Source organism: Hemitrygon akajei, chromosome 14 (assembly GCF_048418815.1).
Source record: "Hemitrygon akajei chromosome 14, sHemAka1.3, whole genome shotgun sequence".
NCBI classification, from domain to species: Eukaryota; Metazoa; Chordata; class Chondrichthyes; order Myliobatiformes; family Dasyatidae; genus Hemitrygon; species Hemitrygon akajei.
Window position 1 is genome coordinate 38,953,460 of NC_133137.1, and position 20,394 is coordinate 38,973,853.

At 53.6% G+C, this 20,394-nt stretch overlaps 1 protein-coding gene across 1 annotated transcript in view; it reads right to left on the reverse strand.

Annotated features, from left to right (window-relative positions):
* Positions 1 to 20,394, reverse strand: part of sgsm1a (small G protein signaling modulator 1a) — a 185,368-nt gene that overhangs the window by 35,742 nt on the left and 129,232 nt on the right. Inside the window, exon 16 of the mRNA XM_073065888.1 lies at positions 4,978 to 5,106. Within this exon, the coding sequence (XP_072921989.1) occupies positions 4,978 to 5,106 (129 nt within the window). The remainder of the gene's footprint in view (positions 1 to 4,977; positions 5,107 to 20,394) is intronic.

Sequence of the window (20,394 nt, forward strand, 5' to 3'; positions counted from 1 at the left end):
CAACAAACTTCACATTGACAAGTCCCTTCCCACATCTCTCTTTGCTCAAAGGCAATCACTGAAACCTAGGCATTTGTCAAAGAGTTAAGTCACCAGCCTGGCTTAGTCTAAGCTCCTATCTGAATGTAACACCTGTGAATCCTCCACCATCTAGGGGACCCAGAAACACTGGCCATATTCTCAGGATACCAGCCTTTCACTTAAGCTTAAGTATTGTTCACCATGGAATTCTGAATATTTTAGAATTTTACACCCAGAAAGGACAGTTTGTTCATTATGTGCCATGTCCTGTGATGTAGGTGATCATGGTCTTTCCTTGACCGTGATTGTTCTCGGCAAATTTTTTTTTTACAGAAGTGGTTTGCCATTGCCTCCTTCTGGACGGTGTCTTTACAAGACGGGTGACTCCAGCCAGTATCAATACTCTTCAGAGACTGTCTGCCTGGCACCAGTGGTTACATATCCAGAACTTGTGATATGCACCAGCTGCTCATACGAGCACCCACCACCTGGCTTCACGTGACCCTGATCAGAGGCTAAGGAGGTGCTACGCCTTGCCCAAGGGTGACCTGCAAACTACAGTATGGAAGGAATGCCTGGCACCTCCTTTGGTAGAGATGTACCTCCACTGCGCCCACCCTCCCACCCACCAAGGACAGTAAATACTCAATAATTACCATCACCGTTACATACAGTAACATATCTATATCCATACCTTTGTAACTGGGCTTCAATTAGGTTCAAGCCTTTAGTGTCTAATTTAAGGATTCCCTCTTGGACTTACAACAAAATTCTATCACACTTTCCCAGCAGTATTTCTTTCTTTGAAATTATTAATTACCTTGAACAAGAATAGCCCATTTCCTAACAGGTGCCATGATACAGTAATTTGAAATCCGTTCCACAAACTCCCCCTTCCAAAGCAATTTTACTACTTTGATTTGGGTGAAGTTCTGCAGGATTAATATATATATCTTTTCTTGGTTACACTATTCCTCACATCTTTTTTTTCACCTGTTACTTTTGACTCCTGGCTATACTGCATACTTACGGGAGAATGAAGAGTGATCTTACAGAAGTATACAATATAATGAGGGGTATACATCCGGTGAATGCATACAGGCTGTTCCCCTAAGGCTGGCTGACACCAGAACTACATGTCACAGGTTTAGGGGGAAGGTGAAATGTTCAGGGGAAACTTCTTCACTCAGAGGATAAAGCAAGTGAGCAACAAGCTGCCTGAGGAAGTGGTGGATGCAGGATCAACTGTAACAGAAAGAAGTCTGGAGCTACATGGATGACAAGGGCTTGGAGGGACATGGTCCGGATGGGAGAAGGCAGAAGATCAGGTCAGCATGGACTATTTCTGTGCCGTAATACTTCATGACTCTGTGAATATACTTCAATATTAAATTTACTTTGAACTTTGAATTCAACATTGAAGTTAGACTTCTGGGTGTCCAATGCAACGAGGGACGGTTTGGGATGTTCACAAGGCACAGGTGTGGAATATGATGGATTGCTCTCCACTTGCTCAGGTAAGTGCTGGGCCCGGCACTTAGATGCAAACTCAGGGAAGGTGTGCTAGTGTCTTCACTTTCTTAAGGAAGTTTAACTTGTCACTGAATACTCCAACAATTGTTGAAAATATCCTGACTGGTTGCATCGCAGTCTGGTATGGCATTTTGAGTGAGCAACAATGATGCTGGTGGACTCAGCCCAGTGCATCAGGGGCACATCCCTCCCCACTGTTGTTGGAATCTACATGAAGTGCTGCCTACAGAAAGCAGCATCTTATCATTATACCATCTTCTCACAGATACCATCAGGCAGCAGATACTGAAGCCTGAAGTCCTACACCACCAGGTTCAAGAATTCAGTTCTGGACCACCCCGCAGAGCCCTAATCACTACCTCGGTAAAGGCACACTACGACCAGGTTAACATAGAAATTGTCATCCCATGTTCTTCTCTGAGGAGTTGCGTATACTGTATATGAATGTTTTTCTTGTGTATGATGTGTGTTTAATGCGATGTGCCTGTGATCTGCTGCAAGTAAGTTTCTCATTTCACCTGTGCATACATGTACTTACGCATTTGACAATAAATTCAACTTTGAGTGTAGTTCCAATGACACCGGCACCTCATCCAGCACAACCATAAGTGTTCAGCGCCTGCATCTCCGGGGGCCCTCTACCACATGCACCATAGTTACTTGACAACGGTACTCCTGCAGAGCTTGCCAAATGGGGCACAATGGTAGCATAGTGGTTAGCATAACGCTTTCTTGCACCAGCAATTGAGGTTCAATTCCCCCCGTGTCTTAGGAATTTGTATATCCTCCCTATGACCATATGGGTCACCCATGGGTGTTCCAGCTTCCTCCCACACTCCAAAGACATACAATAGCAGTTAGTAAGCTGTGGGCATACTATGCTGGAACTGGAAGCACAGCCACACTTGTGGGCTGACACCAGCACATCTTCAGACTGTGTTGGTCATTGACACAAATACTTCAGTGACAAGAGAAAATCTGCAGATGCTGGAAATCCGAGCAACACACACAAAATGTTGGGGGAACTAATCAGGCCAGGCAGGACTGATGAAGGGTCTTGGCCCGGAACATTGACTGTACTGTTTTCCATAGATGCCACATGTCCTGCTGGGTTCCTCCAGCATTTTGTGTGTGTTGCAAATATTTCACTGTACGTTTTGATGTACATGTGACAAATAAAGCTCATCTTTAAAACTATAAACTTTGCAAAAATGAGGAGGCATAATTTTAAGGTGATTGGAGGTAAGCAGAAGGGGAGGATGTCAGAGTTAAGTTTCTTACACAGAGAATGGTAGGTGTGAGGAATGTGCTCACAGCGGTGGTGCTAGAAGCAGATACATTCGGGCATTTAAGAAACTCTTAGATAGGCACATGGATGATAGAAAAATGGAGGACTGAACTTAGAGGACATTAAAAGGTTGGCACAACATCATGGGCTGAAGGGTTTGTACTGTGCTGTATTGTTCTATGTTCTGAGATATGACCTCTCATGACCTCTAGCAACCAGCAGGGCAAAGGCAGCAAGTACATGAGGACACCACCACCTGCAGGTTCCCTTCACATTTGTAAATACAACGCCAGTACTTCATTATCTTCTTACTGGGCCCTTAGCTCCCAGTTGGCCATCGAGGACCTTCTATCACCATCTATCTCTGTTCTGAGCCAGTTTCTCGAGAGCAGACCGGAAGTGTCCCCATTGTCAAACTTTGGCCTTGATGTCTCTCCTCTATGTGTTCTTTGGACGTCCCTTTTTCCTCTTTCCTTGGGGATTCCATTTCAATGCCTGCCTGGTAATGTTGTGGGTTGGCTTCCTCGAGCTGTAGCCAATCCACCTCCATTTCCGTCTGTATATTTGTATCTCTGTGGATTCCTGGTGGGTGCTTCCCCACAGTGTCTGGTTGGTTATTTTATCACTCCATCTGATACTTCACTATCATGGTGTCCAAATCCTGGAACACTTTCACAGAGAGCACTGCGGGAGCATCTCTTCCAGAGATTAAAAAGGCTTACCACCATCACCTCGTGACCATAAGACACAAGAGCAGAATATAGGCCAATTGAGCCATCCAGTTTACTCTGACATTCCATCATGGCTGATTTATTATCCCTCTCAATCCCATTCTCCTGCCTTCTCCCATAACCTTTGATGTCCTGACTAATCAAGAATCTATCAACCTCTGCCTTAACTATAAAAACTTTGCCTCCACAGCTGCCTGTGACAACTTCAGATTCACCACCATCTGCCTAAAGAAATTCCTCTTCATCTCTATTCTAAAGGAATGTCCCTCTTCTCCGAGGCTGGGCTCTCTGGTCCTGGATTTCTCCACTGTGGAAACATCCTCTACACATCCACTCTATCCAGGCTTTTCAATATTCAATAGGTTTCAATGAGACCCTCCCTCATTCTTCTAAACTTCAGCAAGTGCAGGCCCAGAGCCATTAACGCTCTTCACTGGCCGTAAAGAGCTGTTGGGGATGTGCAACAATCGGTGGCTTGGATCCTAAAAGCGAAAATAAAAGATACGTGTATCCACCAGGAACACAGACCTAAGGCAAATGTTCAACCATGGTGCAGCAAAGCAGGTGGAGAAGGCCTATGGTCTGAACCTACTTCTTGTGCTTAATTACATTAAATATGCTGTAAATACTGTAACCTTGGCTGAGAGAAGGGAGATGGCATCTGCTTAGTACAGCAGAAGTAAATCCAATATGCATCAAAAGCAACGTACAAAAAACACTGCTTTTCTGACCTCTTTCCCCACGGTGAAAGTGTTGAGTCCTTTAGGGAAACTCTGCATAAACAGCAGCTTTAAATAAGAGAGTCAATCCCCCTACCACTGAGCACACCAATGTGGAGCACTGCCAGAAGAGAACAGCATCCATCACCAAGGACCCCCACCATCCTTTCTTCTCATTGCTGCCTTCAGGAAGGAGGTACAGAAGTCTTAGACTCACTTTCAAGGACTCTACATCTCTTGTTCTCAGTATTGTTCATATATTATTTAATTTGCAGTGTTTGTCTTTTGTATGTTGGCTGTTTGTCAGTCTTTGTGGGTAGTTTCTCATTGATTCTATTGTATTTCTTTGTTCTCCTGTGATTGTCCACAAAAAAATGGATCTCAAGGTAGTAGATGGTGACATATACATAATTCGATAATAATTTTGAACTTTGATCAACAACCCGAATAAAATCAAAGCAAAACTTTTCTCAGCATTGTCACTAATTTGCTATTAGTGGCAACGAGAGGCTGTTTCCACTCAAAGGATCAGAATGGAATTAAAGGTGAGGATTAATTTTGCCATAGTTAATCCATTTAAAAATATTTGTTAAATCTACCAAGTGAAGTCATGAAAACCAGTCCCAAGCATTTAACGGATCTGTTTTGGTGGCTGAACAGCACAAGGTGGTTCTTAGCTACTAACCTCTTTCCTCTCCGCCTCACTCATCCCAAACTGGTAGTGTCCCAGGAGGAACGGCCACACTTCTTTCCGAATCTCCGCCTCAATTCCTCCATAGTAAATGAGTCGCAGTAGCTCCTGTTCCTCGTGGCTCTGCAGTTTTGTATAAAGAAGGAACATGCCTGGTTATTTCTTTAATCTAGTCATGGGGCAAAAATCAACACTGGATGATCCCCCCCCAAAACCACAAAGGTTAATGCTCAGAAACCTTACATGTAGATCCCCGATCAGGAAAAATATGCAATTATTGCTTGTTCCTCGGTCAAGAAACTGGATGGCTTATCATTGGAATTTCTGGGTGAAACTGCACTGATCCCATTATCATAGAAACATAGAAAACCTACAGCACAATTTGGGCCCTTCGGCCCACAAAGCTGTGCCAAACATGTTCTTAACTCAAAAATTACCTAGGGTTACCCATAGCCCTCTATTTTTGTAAGCTTCATGTATCTATCCAGGAGTCTCTTAAAAGACCCTATTGTATCCACCTCCACCACCGTCGCCAGCAATCGAACCCGGCATTTCTGGGGGAAACTGCACCGATGCCATTATCCAACCCAACATTTCTGCGTGAAATTGAACCGATCCCATTATCCAACCTGGCATTTCTGGGTGAAACTGCACCAAACCCAATACAGGCCCTTTGGCCCACAAAGCTGTGCCAAACATGTTCTTACTTCAGAAATTACCTAGGGTTACCCATGGCCCTCTATTTCTCTGAGCTCCATGTACCTGTCCAAAAGTCTCTTAAAAGACCCTATTGTATCCGCCTCCACCACCTCGTGACCTTGCCTGCGTGCTTTTATTGTATCCGCCTCCACCATCGTCATCTCGTGACCTTGCCTGTGTGCTTTTATTGTATCCGCCTCCGCCGCCTCGTGACCTTGCCTGCGTGCTTTTATTGTATCCACCTCTACCACCGTCATCTCGTGACCTTGCCTGCGTGCTTTTATTGTATCCGCCTCCGCCGCCTCGTGACCTTGCCTGCGTGCTTTTATTGTATCCGCCTCCACCATCGCCTCGTGACCTTGCCTGCATGCTTTTATTGTATCCGCCTCCGCCGCCTCGTGACCTTGCCTGCGTGCTTTTATTGTATCCGCCTCCACCATCGTCATCTCGTGACCTTGCCTGTGTGCTTTTATTGTATCCGCCTCCGCCGCCTTGTGACCTTGCCTGCGTGCTTTTATTGTATCCACCTCTACCACCGTCATCTCGTGACCTTGCCTGCGTGCTTTTATTGTATCCGCCTCCACCATCGCCTCGTGACCTTGCCTGTGTGATTTTATTGTATCCGCCTCCACCGTCGCCTCGTGACCTTGCCTGCGTGCTTTTATCGTATCCACCTCTACCACCATCATCTCGTGACCTTGCCTGCGTGCTTTTATTGTATCCACCTCCACCATCGCCTCGTGACCTTGCCTGCGTGCTTTTATTGTATCCACCTCCACCATCGCCTCGTGACCTTGCCTGCGTGCTTTTATTGTATCCGCCTCCACCATCGCCTCGTGACATTGCCTGCGTGCTTTTATTGTATCCGCCTCCACCATCGCCTCGTGACCTGGCCTGCGTGCTTTTAGTGTATCCCCCTCCACCATCGCCTCGTGACCTTGCCTGCGTGCTTTTATTGTATCCGCCTCCACCATCGCCTCGTGACCTTGCCTGCGTGCTTTTATTGTATCCGCCTCCACCATCGCCTCGTGACATTGCCTGCGTGCTTTTATTCTATCCGCCTCCACCATCGCCTCGTGACCTTGCCTGCGTGCTTTTAGTGTATCCCCCTCCACCATCGCCTCGTGACCTTGCCTGCGTGCTTTTAGTGTAGCCCCCTCCACCATCGCCTCGTGACCTTGCCTGCGTGCTTTTAGTGTATCCCCCTCCACCATCGCCTCGTGACCTTGCCTGCGTGCTTTTAGTGTATCCCCCTCCACCGTCGCCTCGTGACCTTGCCTGCGTGCTTTTAGTGTATCCCCCTCCACCATCGCCTCGTGACCTTGCCTGCGTGCTTTTATTGTATCCGCCTCCACCACCGTCGCCTCGTGACCTTGCCTGCGTGCTTTTAGTGTATCCCCCTCCACCGTCGCCTCGTGACCTTGCCTGCGTGCTTTTATCGTATCCGCCTCCACCACCGTCGCCTCGTGACCTTGCCTGCGTGCTTTTAGTGTATCCCCCTCCACCGTCGCCTCGTGACCTTGCCTGCGTGCTTTTAGTGTATCCCCCTCCACCGTCGCCTCGTGACCTTGCCTGTGTGCTTTTATCGTATCCGCCTCCACCACCATCGCCTCGTGACCTTGCCTGCGTGCTTTTATTGTATCCGCCTCCACCATCGCCTCGTGACCTGGCCTGCGTGCTTTTATTGTATCCGCCTCCGCCGCCTCGTGACCTTGCCTGCGTGCTTTTATTGTATCCGCCTCCACCGCCTCGTGACCTTGCCTGCGTGCTTTTATTGTATCCACCTCTACCACCGTCGCCTCGTGACCTTGCCTGCGTGCTTTTATTGTATCCGCCTCCGCCGCCTCGTGAACTTGCCTGCGTGCTTTTATTGTATCCGCCTCCGCCGCCTCGTGACCTTGCCTGCGTGCTTTTATTGTATCCGCCTCCGCCGCCTCGTGACCTTGCCTGTGTGCTTTTATTGTATCCGCCTCCGCCGCCTCGTGACCTTGCCTGCGTGCTTTTATTGTATCCACCTCTACCACCGTTGCCTCGTGACCTTGCCTGCGTGCTTTTATTGTATCCGCCTCCGCCGCCTCGTGACCTTGCCTGCGTGCTTTTATTGTATCCGCCTCCACCACCGCCTCGTGACCTTGCCTGCGTGCTTTTATTGTATCCGCCTCCACCATCGCCTCGTGACCTTGCCTGCGTGCTTTTATTGTATCCGCCTCCACCATCGCCTCGTGACCTTGCCTGCGTGCTTTTATTGTATCCGCCTCCACCATCGCCTCGTGACCTTGCCTGCGTGCTTTTATTGTATCCGCCTCCACCATCGCCTCGTGACCTGGCCTGCGTGCTTTTATTGTATCCGCCTCCGCCGCCTCGTGACCTTGCCTGCGTGCTTTTATTGTATCCGCCTCCGCCGCCTCGTGACCTTGCCTGGGTGCTTTTATTGTATCCACCTCTACCACCGTCGCCTCGTGACCTTGCCTGCGTGCTTTTATTGTATCCGCCTCCGCCGCATCGTGACCTTGCCTGCGTGCTTTTATTGTATCCGCCTCCACCACCATCGCCTCGTGACCTTGCCTGCGTGCTTTTAGTGTATCCCCCTCCACCATCGCCTCGTGACCTGGCCTGCATGCTTTTAGTGTATCCCCCTCCACCATCGCCTCGTGACCTTGCCTGCGTGCTTTTATTGTATCCGCCTCCGCCGCCTCGTGACCTTGCCTGCGTGCTTTTATTGTATCCGCCTCCGCCGCCTCGTGACCTGGCCTGCGTGCTTTTAGTGTATCCGCCTCCACCATCGCCTCGTTACCTTGCCTGCGTGCTTTTATTGTATCCGCCTCCGCCGCCTCGTGACCTTGCCTGCGTGCTTTTATTTATCCGCCTCCACCATCGCCTCGTGACCTGGCCTGCGTGCTTTTAGTGTATCCCCCTCCACCATCGCCTCGTGACCTTGCCTGCGTGCTTTTATTGTATCCGCCTCCACCATCGCCTCGTGACATTGCCTGCGTGCTTTTATTCTATCCGCCTCCACCATCGCCTCGTGACCTTGCCTGCGTGCTTTTAGTGTATCCCCCTCCACCATCGCCTCGTGACCTTGCCTGCGTGCTTTTAGTGTAGCCCCCTCCACCATCGCCTCGTGACCTTGCCTGCGTGCTTTTAGTGTATCCCCCTCCACCATCGCCTCGTGACCTTGCCTGCGTGCTTTTAGTGTATCCCCCTCCACCGTCGCCTCGTGACCTTGCCTGCGTGCTTTTAGTGTATCCCCCTCCACCATCGCCTCGTGACCTTGCCTGCGTGCTTTTATTGTATCCGCCTCCACCACCGTCGCCTCGTGACCTTGCCTGCGTGCTTTTAGTGTATCCCCCTCCACCGTCGCCTCGTGACCTTGCCTGCGTGCTTTTATCGTATCCGCCTCCACCACCGTCGCCTCGTGACCTTGCCTGCGTGCTTTTAGTGTATCCCCCTCCACCGTCGCCTCGTGACCTTGCCTGCGTGCTTTTAGTGTATCCCCCTCCACCGTCGCCTCGTGACCTTGCCTGTGTGCTTTTATCGTATCCGCCTCCACCACCATCGCCTCGTGACCTTGCCTGCGTGCTTTTATTGTATCCGCCTCCACCATCGCCTCGTGACCTGGCCTGCGTGCTTTTATTGTATCCGCCTCCGCCGCCTCGTGACCTTGCCTGCGTGCTTTTATTGTATCCGCCTCCACCGCCTCGTGACCTTGCCTGCGTGCTTTTATTGTATCCACCTCTACCACCGTCGCCTCGTGACCTTGCCTGCGTGCTTTTATTGTATCCGCCTCCGCCGCCTCGTGAACTTGCCTGCGTGCTTTTATTGTATCCGCCTCCGCCACCTCGTGACCTTGCCTGCGTGCTTTTATTGTATCCGCCTCCGCCGCCTCGTGACCTTGCCTGTGTGCTTTTATTGTATCCGCCTCCGCCGCCTCGTGACCTTGCCTGCGTGCTTTTATTGTATCCACCTCTACCACCGTTGCCTCGTGACCTTGCCTGCGTGCTTTTATTGTATCCGCCTCCGCCGCCTCGTGACCTTGCCTGCGTGCTTTTATTGTATCCGCCTCCACCACCGCCTCGTGACCTTGCCTGCGTGCTTTTATTGTATCCGCCTCCACCATCGCCTCGTGACCTTGCCTGCGTGCTTTTATTGTATCCGCCTCCACCATCGCCTCGTGACCTTGCCTGCGTGCTTTTATTGTATCCGCCTCCACCATCGCCTCGTGACCTTGCCTGCGTGCTTTTATTGTATCCGCCTCCACCATCGCCTCGTGACCTTGCCTGCGTGCTTTTATTGTATCCGCCTCCGCCGCCTCGTGACCTTGCCTGCGTGCTTTTATTTATCCGCCTCCACCATCGCCTCGTGACCTGGCCTGCGTGCTTTTAGTGTATCCCCCTCCACCATCGCCTCGTGACCTTGCCTGCGTGCTTTTATTGTATCCGACTCCACCACCGTCGCCTCGTGACCTTGCCTGCGTGCTTTTATTGTATCCGCCTCCACCATCGCCTCGTGACCTGGCCTGCGTGCTTTTATTGTATCCGCCTCCTCCGCCTCGTGACCTTGCCTGCGTGCTTTTATTGTATCCGCCTCCGCCGCCTCGTGACCTTGACTGCGTGCTTTTATTGTATCCGCCTCCGCCGCCTCGTGACCTTGCCTGCGTGCTTTTATTGTATCCGCCTCCACCACCATCGCCTCGTGACCTTGCCTGCGTGCTTTTATTGTATCCGCCTCCACCATCGCCTCGTGACCTTGCCTGCGTGCTTTTATTGTATCCGCCTCCACCATCGCCTCGTGACCTTGCCTGCGTGCTTTTATTGTATCCGCCTCCACCATCGCCTCGTGACCTTGCCTGCGTGCTTTTATTGTATCCGCCTCCACCATCGCCTCGTGACCTTGCCTGCGTGCTTTTATTGTATCCGCCTCCACCATCGCCTCGTGACCTTGCCTGCGTGCTTTTATTGTATCCGCCTCCACCATCGCCTCGTGACCTTGCCTGCGTGCTTTTATTGTATCCGCCTCCACCATCGCCTCGTGACCTGGCCTGCGTGCCTTTATTGTATCCGCCTCCGCCGCCTCGTGACCTTGCCTGCGTGCATTTATTGTATCCGCCTCCACCATCGCCTCGTGACCTGGCCTGCGTGCTTTTATTGTATCCGCCTCCGCCGCCTCGTGACCTTGCCTGTGTGCTTTTATTGTATCCGCCTCCACCATCGCCTCGTGACCTGGCCTGCGTGCTTTTATTGTATCCGCCTACACCACCGCCTCGTGACCTTGCCTGCGTGCTTTTATTGTATCCGCCTCCGCCGCCTCGTGACCTTGCCTGCGTGCTTTTATTGTATCCGCCTCCACCATCGCCTCGTGACCTGGCCTGCGTGCTTTTATTGTATCCGCCTCCGCCGCCTCGTGACCTTGCCTGCGTGCTTTTATTTTATCCGCCTCCACCGCCTCGTGACCTTGCCTGCGTGCTTTTATTGTATCCGCCTCCACCACCATCGCCTCGTGACCTTGCCTGCGTGCTTTTAGTGTATCCCCCTCCACCATCGCCTCGTGACCTGGCCTGCGTGCTTTTAGTGTATCCGCCTCCACCATCGCCTCGTGACCTTGCCTGCGTGCTTTTAGTGTATCCGACTCCACCATCGCCTCGTGACCTTGCCTGCGTGCTTTTATTGTATCCGCCTCCGCCGCCTCGTGACCTTGCCTGCGTGCTTTTATTGTATCCGCCTCCACCATCGCCTCGTGACCTGGCCTGCGTGCTTTTAGTGTATCCCCCTCCACCATCGCCTCGTGACCTTGCCTGCGTGCTTTTATTGTATCCGCCTCCACCATCGCCTCGTGACCTGGCCTGCGTGCTTTTAGTGTATCCCCCTCCACCATCGCCTCGTGACCTTGCCTGCGTGCTTTTAGTGTATCCGCCTCCACCATCGCCTCGTGACCTTGCCTGCGTGCTTTTAGTGTATCCCCCTCCACCATCGCCTCGTGACCTTGCCTGTGTGCTTTTATTGTATCCGCCTCCACCATCGCCTCGTGACCTTGCCTGCGTGCTTTTAGTGTATCCCCCTCCACCATCGCCTCGTGACCTTGCCTGTGTGCTTTTATTGTATCCGCCTCCGCCGCCTCGTGACCTTGCCTGCGTGCTTTTATTGTATCCGCCTCCGCCGCCTCGTGACCTGGCCTGCGTGCTTTTATTGTATCCGCCTCCGCCGCCTCGTGACCTTGCCTGCGTGCTTTTATTGTATCCGCCTCCGCCGCCTCGTGACCTTGCCTGCGTGCTTTTAGTGTATCCGCCTCCACCATCGCCTCGTGACCTGGCCTGCGTGCTTTTATTGTATCCGCCTCCGCCGCCTCGTGACCTTGCCTGCGTGCTTTTATTGTATCCGCCTCCACCATCGTCATCTCGTGACCTTGCCTGCGTGCTTTTATTGTATCTGCCTCCGCCGCCTCGTGACCTTGCCTGCGTGCTTTTATTGTATCCGCCTCCGCCGCCTCGTGACCTTGCCTGCGTGCTTTTATTGTATCCGCCTCCACCATCGTCATCTCGTGACCTTGCCTGCGTGCTTTTATTGTATCCGCCTCCGCCGCCTCGTGACCTTGCCTGCGTGCTTTTATTGTATCCCCCTCCACCATCGCCTCGTGACCTGGCCTGCGTGCTTTTAGTGTATCCCCCTCCACCATCGCCTCGTGACCTTGCCTGCGTGCTTTTATTGTATCCCCCTCCACCATCGCCTCGTGACCTTGCCTGCGTGCTTTTATTGTATCCCCCTCCACCATCGCCTCGTGACCTTGCCTGCGTGCTTTTATTGTATCCCCCTCCACCATCGCCTCGTGACCTGGCCTGCGTGCTTTTATTGTATCCCCCTCCACCATCGCCTCGTGACCTGGCCTGCGTGCTTTTATTGTATCCGCCTCCACCATCGCCTCGTGACCTGGCCTGCGTGCTTTTAGTGTATCCCCCTCGACCATCGCCTCGTGACCTTGCCTGCGTGCTTTTATTGTATCCGCCTCCACCATCGCCTCGTGACCTGGCCTGCGTGCTTTTAGTGTATCCGCCTCCACCACCGCCTCGTGACCTTGCCTGTGTGCTTTTATTGTATCCGCCTCTGCCGCCTCGTGACCTTGCCTGCGTGCTTTTATTGTATCCGCCTCCGCCGCCTCGTGACCTTGCCTGCGTGCTTTTATTGTATCCGCCTCCGCCGCCTCGTGACCTTGCCTGCGTGCTTTTATTGTATCCGCCTCCGCCGCCTCGTGATCTTGCCTGCGTGCTTTTATTGTATCCGCCTCCGCCGCCTCGTGACCTTGCCTGCGTGCTTTTATTGTATCCGCCTCCGCCGCCTCGTGACCTTGACTGCGTGCTTTTATTGTATCCGACTCCACCATCGCCTCGTGACCTTGCCTGCGTGCTTTTATTGTATCCGCCTCCACCATCGCCTCGTGACCTGGCCTGCGTGCTTTTATTGTATCCGCCTCCGCCGCCTCGTGACCTTGCCTGTGTGCTTTTATTGTATCCGCCTCCACCATCGCCTCGTGACCTGGCCTGCGTGCTTTTATTGTATCCGCCTCCACCACCGCCTCGTGACCTTGCCTGCGTGCTTTTATTGTATCCGCCTCCGCCGCCTCGTGACCTTGCCTGCGTGCTTTGATTGTATCCGCCTCCACCATCGCCTCGTGACCTGGCCTGCGTGCTTTTATTGTATCCGCCTCCGCCGCCTCGTGACCTTGCCTGCGTGCTTTTATTGTATCCGCCTCCGCCGCCTCGTGACCTTGCCTGCGTGCTTTTATTGTATCCACCTCTACCACCGTCGCCTCGTGACCTTGCCTGCGTGCTTTTATTGAATCCGCCTCCGCCGCCTCGTGACCTTGCCTGCGTGCTTTTATTGTATCCGCCTCCACCACCATCGCCTCGTGACCTTGCCTGCGTGCTTTTAGTATATCCACCATCGCCTCGTGACCTGGCCTGCGTGCTTTTAGTGTATCCCCCTCCACCATCGCCTCGTGACCTTGCCTGCGTGCTTTTAGTGTATCCGCCTCCACCATCGTCATCTCGTGACCTTGCCTGTGTGCTTTTATTGTATCCGCCTCCGCCGCCTCGTGACCTTGCCTGCGTGCTTTTATTGTATCCACCTCTACCACAGTCATCTCGTGACCTTGCCTGCGTGCTTTTATTGTATCCGCCTCCACCATCGCCTCGTGACCTTGCCTGCATGCTTTTATTGTATCCGCCTCCGCCGCCTCGTGACCTTGCCTGCGTGCTTTTATTGTATCCGCCTCCACCATCGTCATCTCGTGACTTTGCCTGTGTGCTTTTATTGTATCCGCCTCCGCCGCCTCGTGACCTTGCCTGCGTGCTTTTATTGTATCCACCTCTACCACCGTCATCTAGTGACCTTGCCTGAGTGCTTTTATTGTATCCGCCTCCACCATCGCCTCGTGACCTTGCCTGTGTGATTTTATTGTATCCGCCTCCACCGTCGCCTCGTGACCTTGCCTGCGTGCTTTTATCGTATCCACCTCTACCACCGTCATCTCGTGACCTTGCCTGCGTGCTTTTATTGTATCCGCCTCCACCATCGCCTCGTGACCTTGCCTGCGTGCTTTTATTGTATCCACCTCCACCATCGCCTCGTGACCTGGCCTGCGTGCTTTTATTGTATCCGCCTCCACCGTCGCCTCGTGACCTGGCCTGCGTGCTTTTATTGTATCCGCCTCCACCGTCGCCTCGTGACCTTGCCTGCGTGCTTTTATTGTATCCGCCTCTGCCGCCTCGTGACCTTGCCTGCGTGCTTTTATTGTATCCGCCTCCACCATCGCCTCGTGACCTGGCCTGCGTGCTTTTATTGTATCCGCCTCCACCATCGCCTTGTGACCTTGCCTGCGTGCTTTTATTGTATCCGCCTCCACCGTCGCCTCGTGACCTTGCCTGCGTGCTTTTATTGTATCCGCCTCTGCCGCCTCGTGACCTTGCCTGCGTGCTTTTATTGTATCCGCCTCCACCATCGCCTCGTGACCTTGCCTGCGTGCTTTTATTGTATCCGCCTCCACCATCGCCTCGTGACCTGTCCTGCGTGCTTTTATTGTATCCGCCTCCACCATCGCCTCGTGACCTTGCCTGCGTGCTTTTATTGTATCCACCTCTACCACCGTCATCTCGTGACCTTGCCTGCGTGCTTTTATTGTATCCGCCTCCACCATCGCCTCGTGACCTTGCCTGTGTGCTTTTATTGTATCCGCCTCCACCATCGCCTCGTGACCTTGCCTGCGTGCTTTTATTGTATCCGCCTCCACCATCGCCTCGTGACCTGGCCTGCGTGCTTTTATTGTATCCGCCTCCACCACCGCCTCTTGACCTTGCCTGCGTGCTTTTATTGTATCCGCCTCCGCCGCCTCGTGACCTTGCCTGCGTGCTTTTATTGTATCCGCCTCCGCCGCCTCGTGACCTTGCCTGGGTGATTTTATTGTATCCACCTCTACCACCGTCGCCTCGTGACCTTGCCTGCGTGCTTTTATTGTATCCACCTCCACCACCATCGCCTCGTGACCTTGCCTGCGTGCTTTTATTGTATCCGCCTCCGCCGCATCGTGACCTTGCCTGCGTGCTTTTATTGTATCCGCCTCCACCACCATCGCCTCGTGACCTTGCCTGCGTGCTTTTAGTGTATCCCCCTCCACCATCGCCTCGTGACCTGGCCTGCATGCTTTTAGTGTATCCCCCTCCACCATCGCCTCCTGACCTTGCCTGCGTGCTTTTATTGTATCCGCCTCCGCCGCCTCGTGACCTTGCCTGCGTGCTTTTATTGTATCCGCCTCCGCCGCCTCGTGACCTGGCCTGCGTGCTTTTAGTGTATCCGCCTCCACCATCGCCTCGTGACCTTGCCTGCGTGCTTTTATTGTATCCGCCTCCACCATCGTCATCTCGTGACCTTGCCTGCGTGCTTTCATTGTATCCGCCTCCGCCGCCTCGTGACCTTGCCTGCGTGCTTTTATTGTATCCGCCTCCGCCGCCTCGTGACCTTGCCTGCGTGCTTTTATTGTATCCGCCTCCACCATCGTCATCTCGTGACCTTGCCTGCGTGCTTTTATTGTATCCGCCTCCGCCGCCTCGTGACCTTGCCTGCGTGCTTTTATTGTAACCCCCTCCACCATCGCCTCGTGACCTGGCCTGCGTGCTTTTAGTGTATCCCCCTCCACCATCGCCTCGTGACCTTGCCTGCGTGCTTTTATTGTATCCCCCTCCACCATCGCCTCGTGACCTTGCCTGCGTGCTTTTATTGTATCCCCCTCCACCATCGCCTCGTGACCTTGCCTGCGTGCTTTTATTGTATCCCCCTCCACCATCGCCTCGTGACCTGGCCTGCGTGCCTTTATTGTATCCCCCTCCACCATCGCCTCGTGACCTGGCCTGCGTGCTTTTATTGTATCCGCCTCCACCATCGCCTCGTGACCTGGCCTGCGTGCTTTTAGTGTATCCCCCTCGACCATCGCCTCGTGACCTTGCCTGCGTGCTTTTATTGTATCCGCCTCCACCATCGCCTCGTGACCTGGCCTGCGTGCTTTTAGTGTATCCGCCTCCACCACCGCCTCGTGACCTTGCCTGTGTGCTTTTATTGTATCCGCCTCCGCCGCCTCGTGACCTTGCCTGCGTGCTTTTATTGTATCCGCCTCCGCCGCCTCGTGACCTTGCCTGCGTGCTTTTATTGTATCCGCCTCCGCCGCCTCGTGACCTTGCCTGCGTGCTTTTATTGTATCCGCCTCCGCCGCCTCGTGATCTTGCCTGCGTGCTTTTATTGTATCCGCCTCCGCCGCCTCGTGACCTTGCCTGCGTGCTTTTATTGTATCCGCCTCCGCCGCCTCGTGACCTTGACTGCGTGCTTTTATTGTATCCGACTCCACCATCGCCTCGTGACCTTGCCTGCGTGCTTTTATTGTATCCGCCTCCACCATCGCCTCGTGACCTTGCCTGCGTGCTTTTATTGTATCCGCCTCCGCCGCCTCGTGACCTTGCCTGCGTGCTTTTATTGTATCCACCTCTACCACCGTCGCCTCGTGACCTTGCCTGCGTGCTTTTATTGTATCCGCCTCCGCCGCCTCGTGACCTTGCCTGCGTGCTTTTATTGTATCCGCCTCCACCACCATCGCCTCGTGACCTTGCCTGCGTGCTTTTAGTGTATCCCCCTCCACCATCGCCTCGTGACCTGGCCTGCGTGCTTTTAGTGTATCCCCCTCCACCATCGCCTCGTGACCTTGCCTGCGTGCTTTTAGTGTATCCGCCTCCACCATCGTCATCTCGTGACCTTGCCTGTGTGCTTTTATTGTATCCGCCTCCGCCGCCTCGTGACCTTGCCTGCGTGCTTTTATTGTATCCACCTCTACCACCGTCATCTCGTGACCTTGCCTGCGTGCTTTTATTGTATCCGCCTCCACCATCGCCTCGTGACCTTGCCTGCATGCTTTTATTGTATCCGCCTCCGCCGCCTCGTGACCTTGCCTGCGTGCTTTTATTGTATCCGCCTCCACCAGCGTCATCTCGTGACTTTGCCTGTGTGCTTTTATTGTATCCGCCTCCGCCGCCTCGTGACCTTGCCTGCGTGCTTTTATTGTATCCACCTCTACCACCGTCATCTCGTGACCTTGCCTGAGTGCTTTTATTGTATCCGCCTCCACCATCGCCTCGTGACCTTGCCTGTGTGATTTAATTGTATCCGCCTCCACCGTCGCCTCGTGACCTTGCCTGCGTGCTTTTATCGTATCCACCTCTACCACCGTCATCTCGTGACCTTGCCTGCGTGCTTTTATTGTATCCGCCTCCACCATCGCCTCGTGACCTTGCCTGCGTGCTTTTATTGTATCCACCTCCACCATCGCCTCCTGACCTGGCCTGCGTGCTTTTATTGTATCCGCCTCCACCGTCGCCTCGTGACCTGGCCTGCGTGCTTTTATTGTATCCGCCTCCACCGTCGCCTCGTGACCTTGCCTGCGTGCTTTTATTGTATCCGCCTCTGCCGCCTCGTGACCTTGCCTGCGTGCTTTTATTGTATCCGCCTCCACCATCGCCTCGTGACCTGGCCTGCGTGCTTTTATTGTATCCGCCTCCACCATCGCCTCGTGACCTTGCCTGCGTGCTTTTATTGTATCCGCCTCCACCGTCGCCTCGTGACCTTGCCTGCGTGCTTTTATTGTATCCGCCTCTGCCGCCTCGTGACCTTGCCTGCGTGCTTTTATTGTATCCGCCTCCACCATCGCCTCGTGACCTTGCCTGCGTGCTTTTATTGTATCCGCCTCCACCATCGCCTCGTGACCTGTCCTGCGTGCTTTTATTGTATCCGCCTCCACCATCGCCTCGTGACCTTGCCTGCGTGCTTTTATTGTATCCACCTCTACCACAGTCATCTCGTGACCTTGCCTGCGTGCTTTTATTGTATCCGCCTCCACCATCGCCTCGTGACCTTGCCTGCATGCTTTTATTGTATCCGCCTCCGCCGCCTCGTGACCTTGCCTGCGTGCTTTTATTGTATCCGCCTCCACCATCGTCATCTCGTGACTTTGCCTGTGTGCTTTTATTGTATCCGCCTCCGCCGCCTCGTGACCTTGCCTGCGTGCTTTTATTGTATCCACCTCTACCACCGTCATCTAGTGACCTTGCCTGAGTGCTTTTATTGTATCCGCCTCCACCATCGCCTCGTGACCTTGCCTGTGTGATTTTATTGTATCCGCCTCCACCGTCGCCTCGTGACCTTGCCTGCGTGCTTTTATCGTATCCACCTCTACCACCGTCATCTCGTGACCTTGCCTGCGTGCTTTTATTGTATCCGCCTCCACCATCGCCTCGTGACCTTGCCTGCGTGCTTTTATTGTATCCACCTCCACCATCGCCTCGTGACCTGGCCTGCGTGCTTTTATTGTATCCGCCTCCACCGTCGCCTCGTGACCTGGCCTGCGTGCTTTTATTGTATCCGCCTCCACCGTCGCCTCGTGACCTTGCCTGCGTGCTTTTATTGTATCCGCCTCTGCCGCCTCGTGACCTTGCCTGCGTGCTTTTATTGTATCCGCCTCCACCATCGCCTCGTGACCTGGCCTGCGTGCTTTTATTGTATCCGCCTCCACCATCGCCTTGTGACCTTGCCTGCGTGCTTTTATTGTATCCGCCTCCACCGTCGCCTCGTGACCTTGCCTGCGTGCTTTTATTGTATCCGCCTCTGCCGCCTCGTGACCTTGCCTGCGTGCTTTTATTGTATCCGCCTCCACCATCGCCTCGTGACCTTGCCTGCGTGCTTTTATTGTATCCGCCTCCACCATCGCCTCGTGACCTGTCCTGCGTGCTTTTATTGTATCCGCCTCCACCATCGCCTCGTGACCTTGCCTGCGTGCTTTTATTGTATCCACCTCTACCACCATCGCCTCGTGACCTTGCCTGCGTGCTTTTAGTGTATCCCCCTCCACCATCGCCTCGTGACCTGGCCTGCATGCTTTTAGTGTATCCCCCTCCACCATCGCCTCGTGACCTTGCCTGCGTGCTTTTATTGTATCCGCCTCCGCCGCCTCGTGACCTTGCCTGCGTGCTTTTATTGTATCCGCCTCCGCCGCCTCGTGACCTGGCCTGCGTGCTTTTAGTGTATCCGCCTCCACCATCGCCTCGTGACCTTGCCTGCGTGCTTTTATTGTATCCGCCTCCACCATCGTCATCTCGTGACCTTGCCTGCGTGCTTTCATTGTATCCGCCTCCGCCGCCTCGTGACCTTGCCTGCGTGCTTTTATTGTATCCGCCTCCGCCGCCTCGTGACCTTGCCTGCGTGCTTTTATTGTATCCGCCTCCACCATCGTCATCTCGTGACCTTGCCTGCGTGCTTTTATTGTATCCGCCTCCGCCGCCTCGTGACCTTGCCTGCGTGCTTTTATTGTATCCCCCTCCACCATCGCCTCGTGACCTGGCCTGCGTGCTTTTAGTGTATCCCCCTCCACCATCGCCTCGTGACCTTGCCTGCGTGCTTTTATTGTATCCCCCTCCACCATCGCCTCGTGACCTTGCCTGCGTGCTTTTATTGTATGCCCCTCCACCATCGCCTCGTGACCTTGCCTGCGTGCTTTTATTGTATCCCCCTCCACCATCGCCTCGTGACCTGGCCTGCGTGCTTTTATTGTATCCCCCTCCACCATCGCCTCGTGACCTGGCCTGCGTGCTTTTATTGTATCCGCCTCCACCATCGCCTCGTGACCTGGCCTGCGTGCTTTTAGTGTATCCCCCTCGACCATCGCCTCGTGACCTTGCCTGCGTGCTTTTATTGTATCCGCCTCCACCATCGCCTCGTGACCTGGCCTGCGTGCTTTTAGTGTATCCGCCTCCACCACCGCCTCGTGACCTTGCCTGTGTGCTTTTATTGTATCCGCCTCCGCCGCCTCGTGACCTTGCCTGCGTGCTTTTATTGTATCCGCCTCCGCCGCCTCGTGACCTTGCCTGCGTGCTTTTATTGTATCCGCCTCCGCCGCCTCGTGACCTTGCCTGCGTGCTTTTATTGTATCCGCCTCCGCCGCCTCGTGATCTTGCCTGCGTGCTTTTATTGTATCCGCCTCCGCCGCCTCGTGACCTTGCCTGCGTGCTTTTATTGTATCCGCCTCCGCCGCCTCGTGACCTTGACTGCGTGCTTTTATTATATCCGACTCCACCATCGCCTCGTGACCTTGCCTGCGTGCTTTTATTGTATCCGCCTCCACCATCGCCTCGTGACC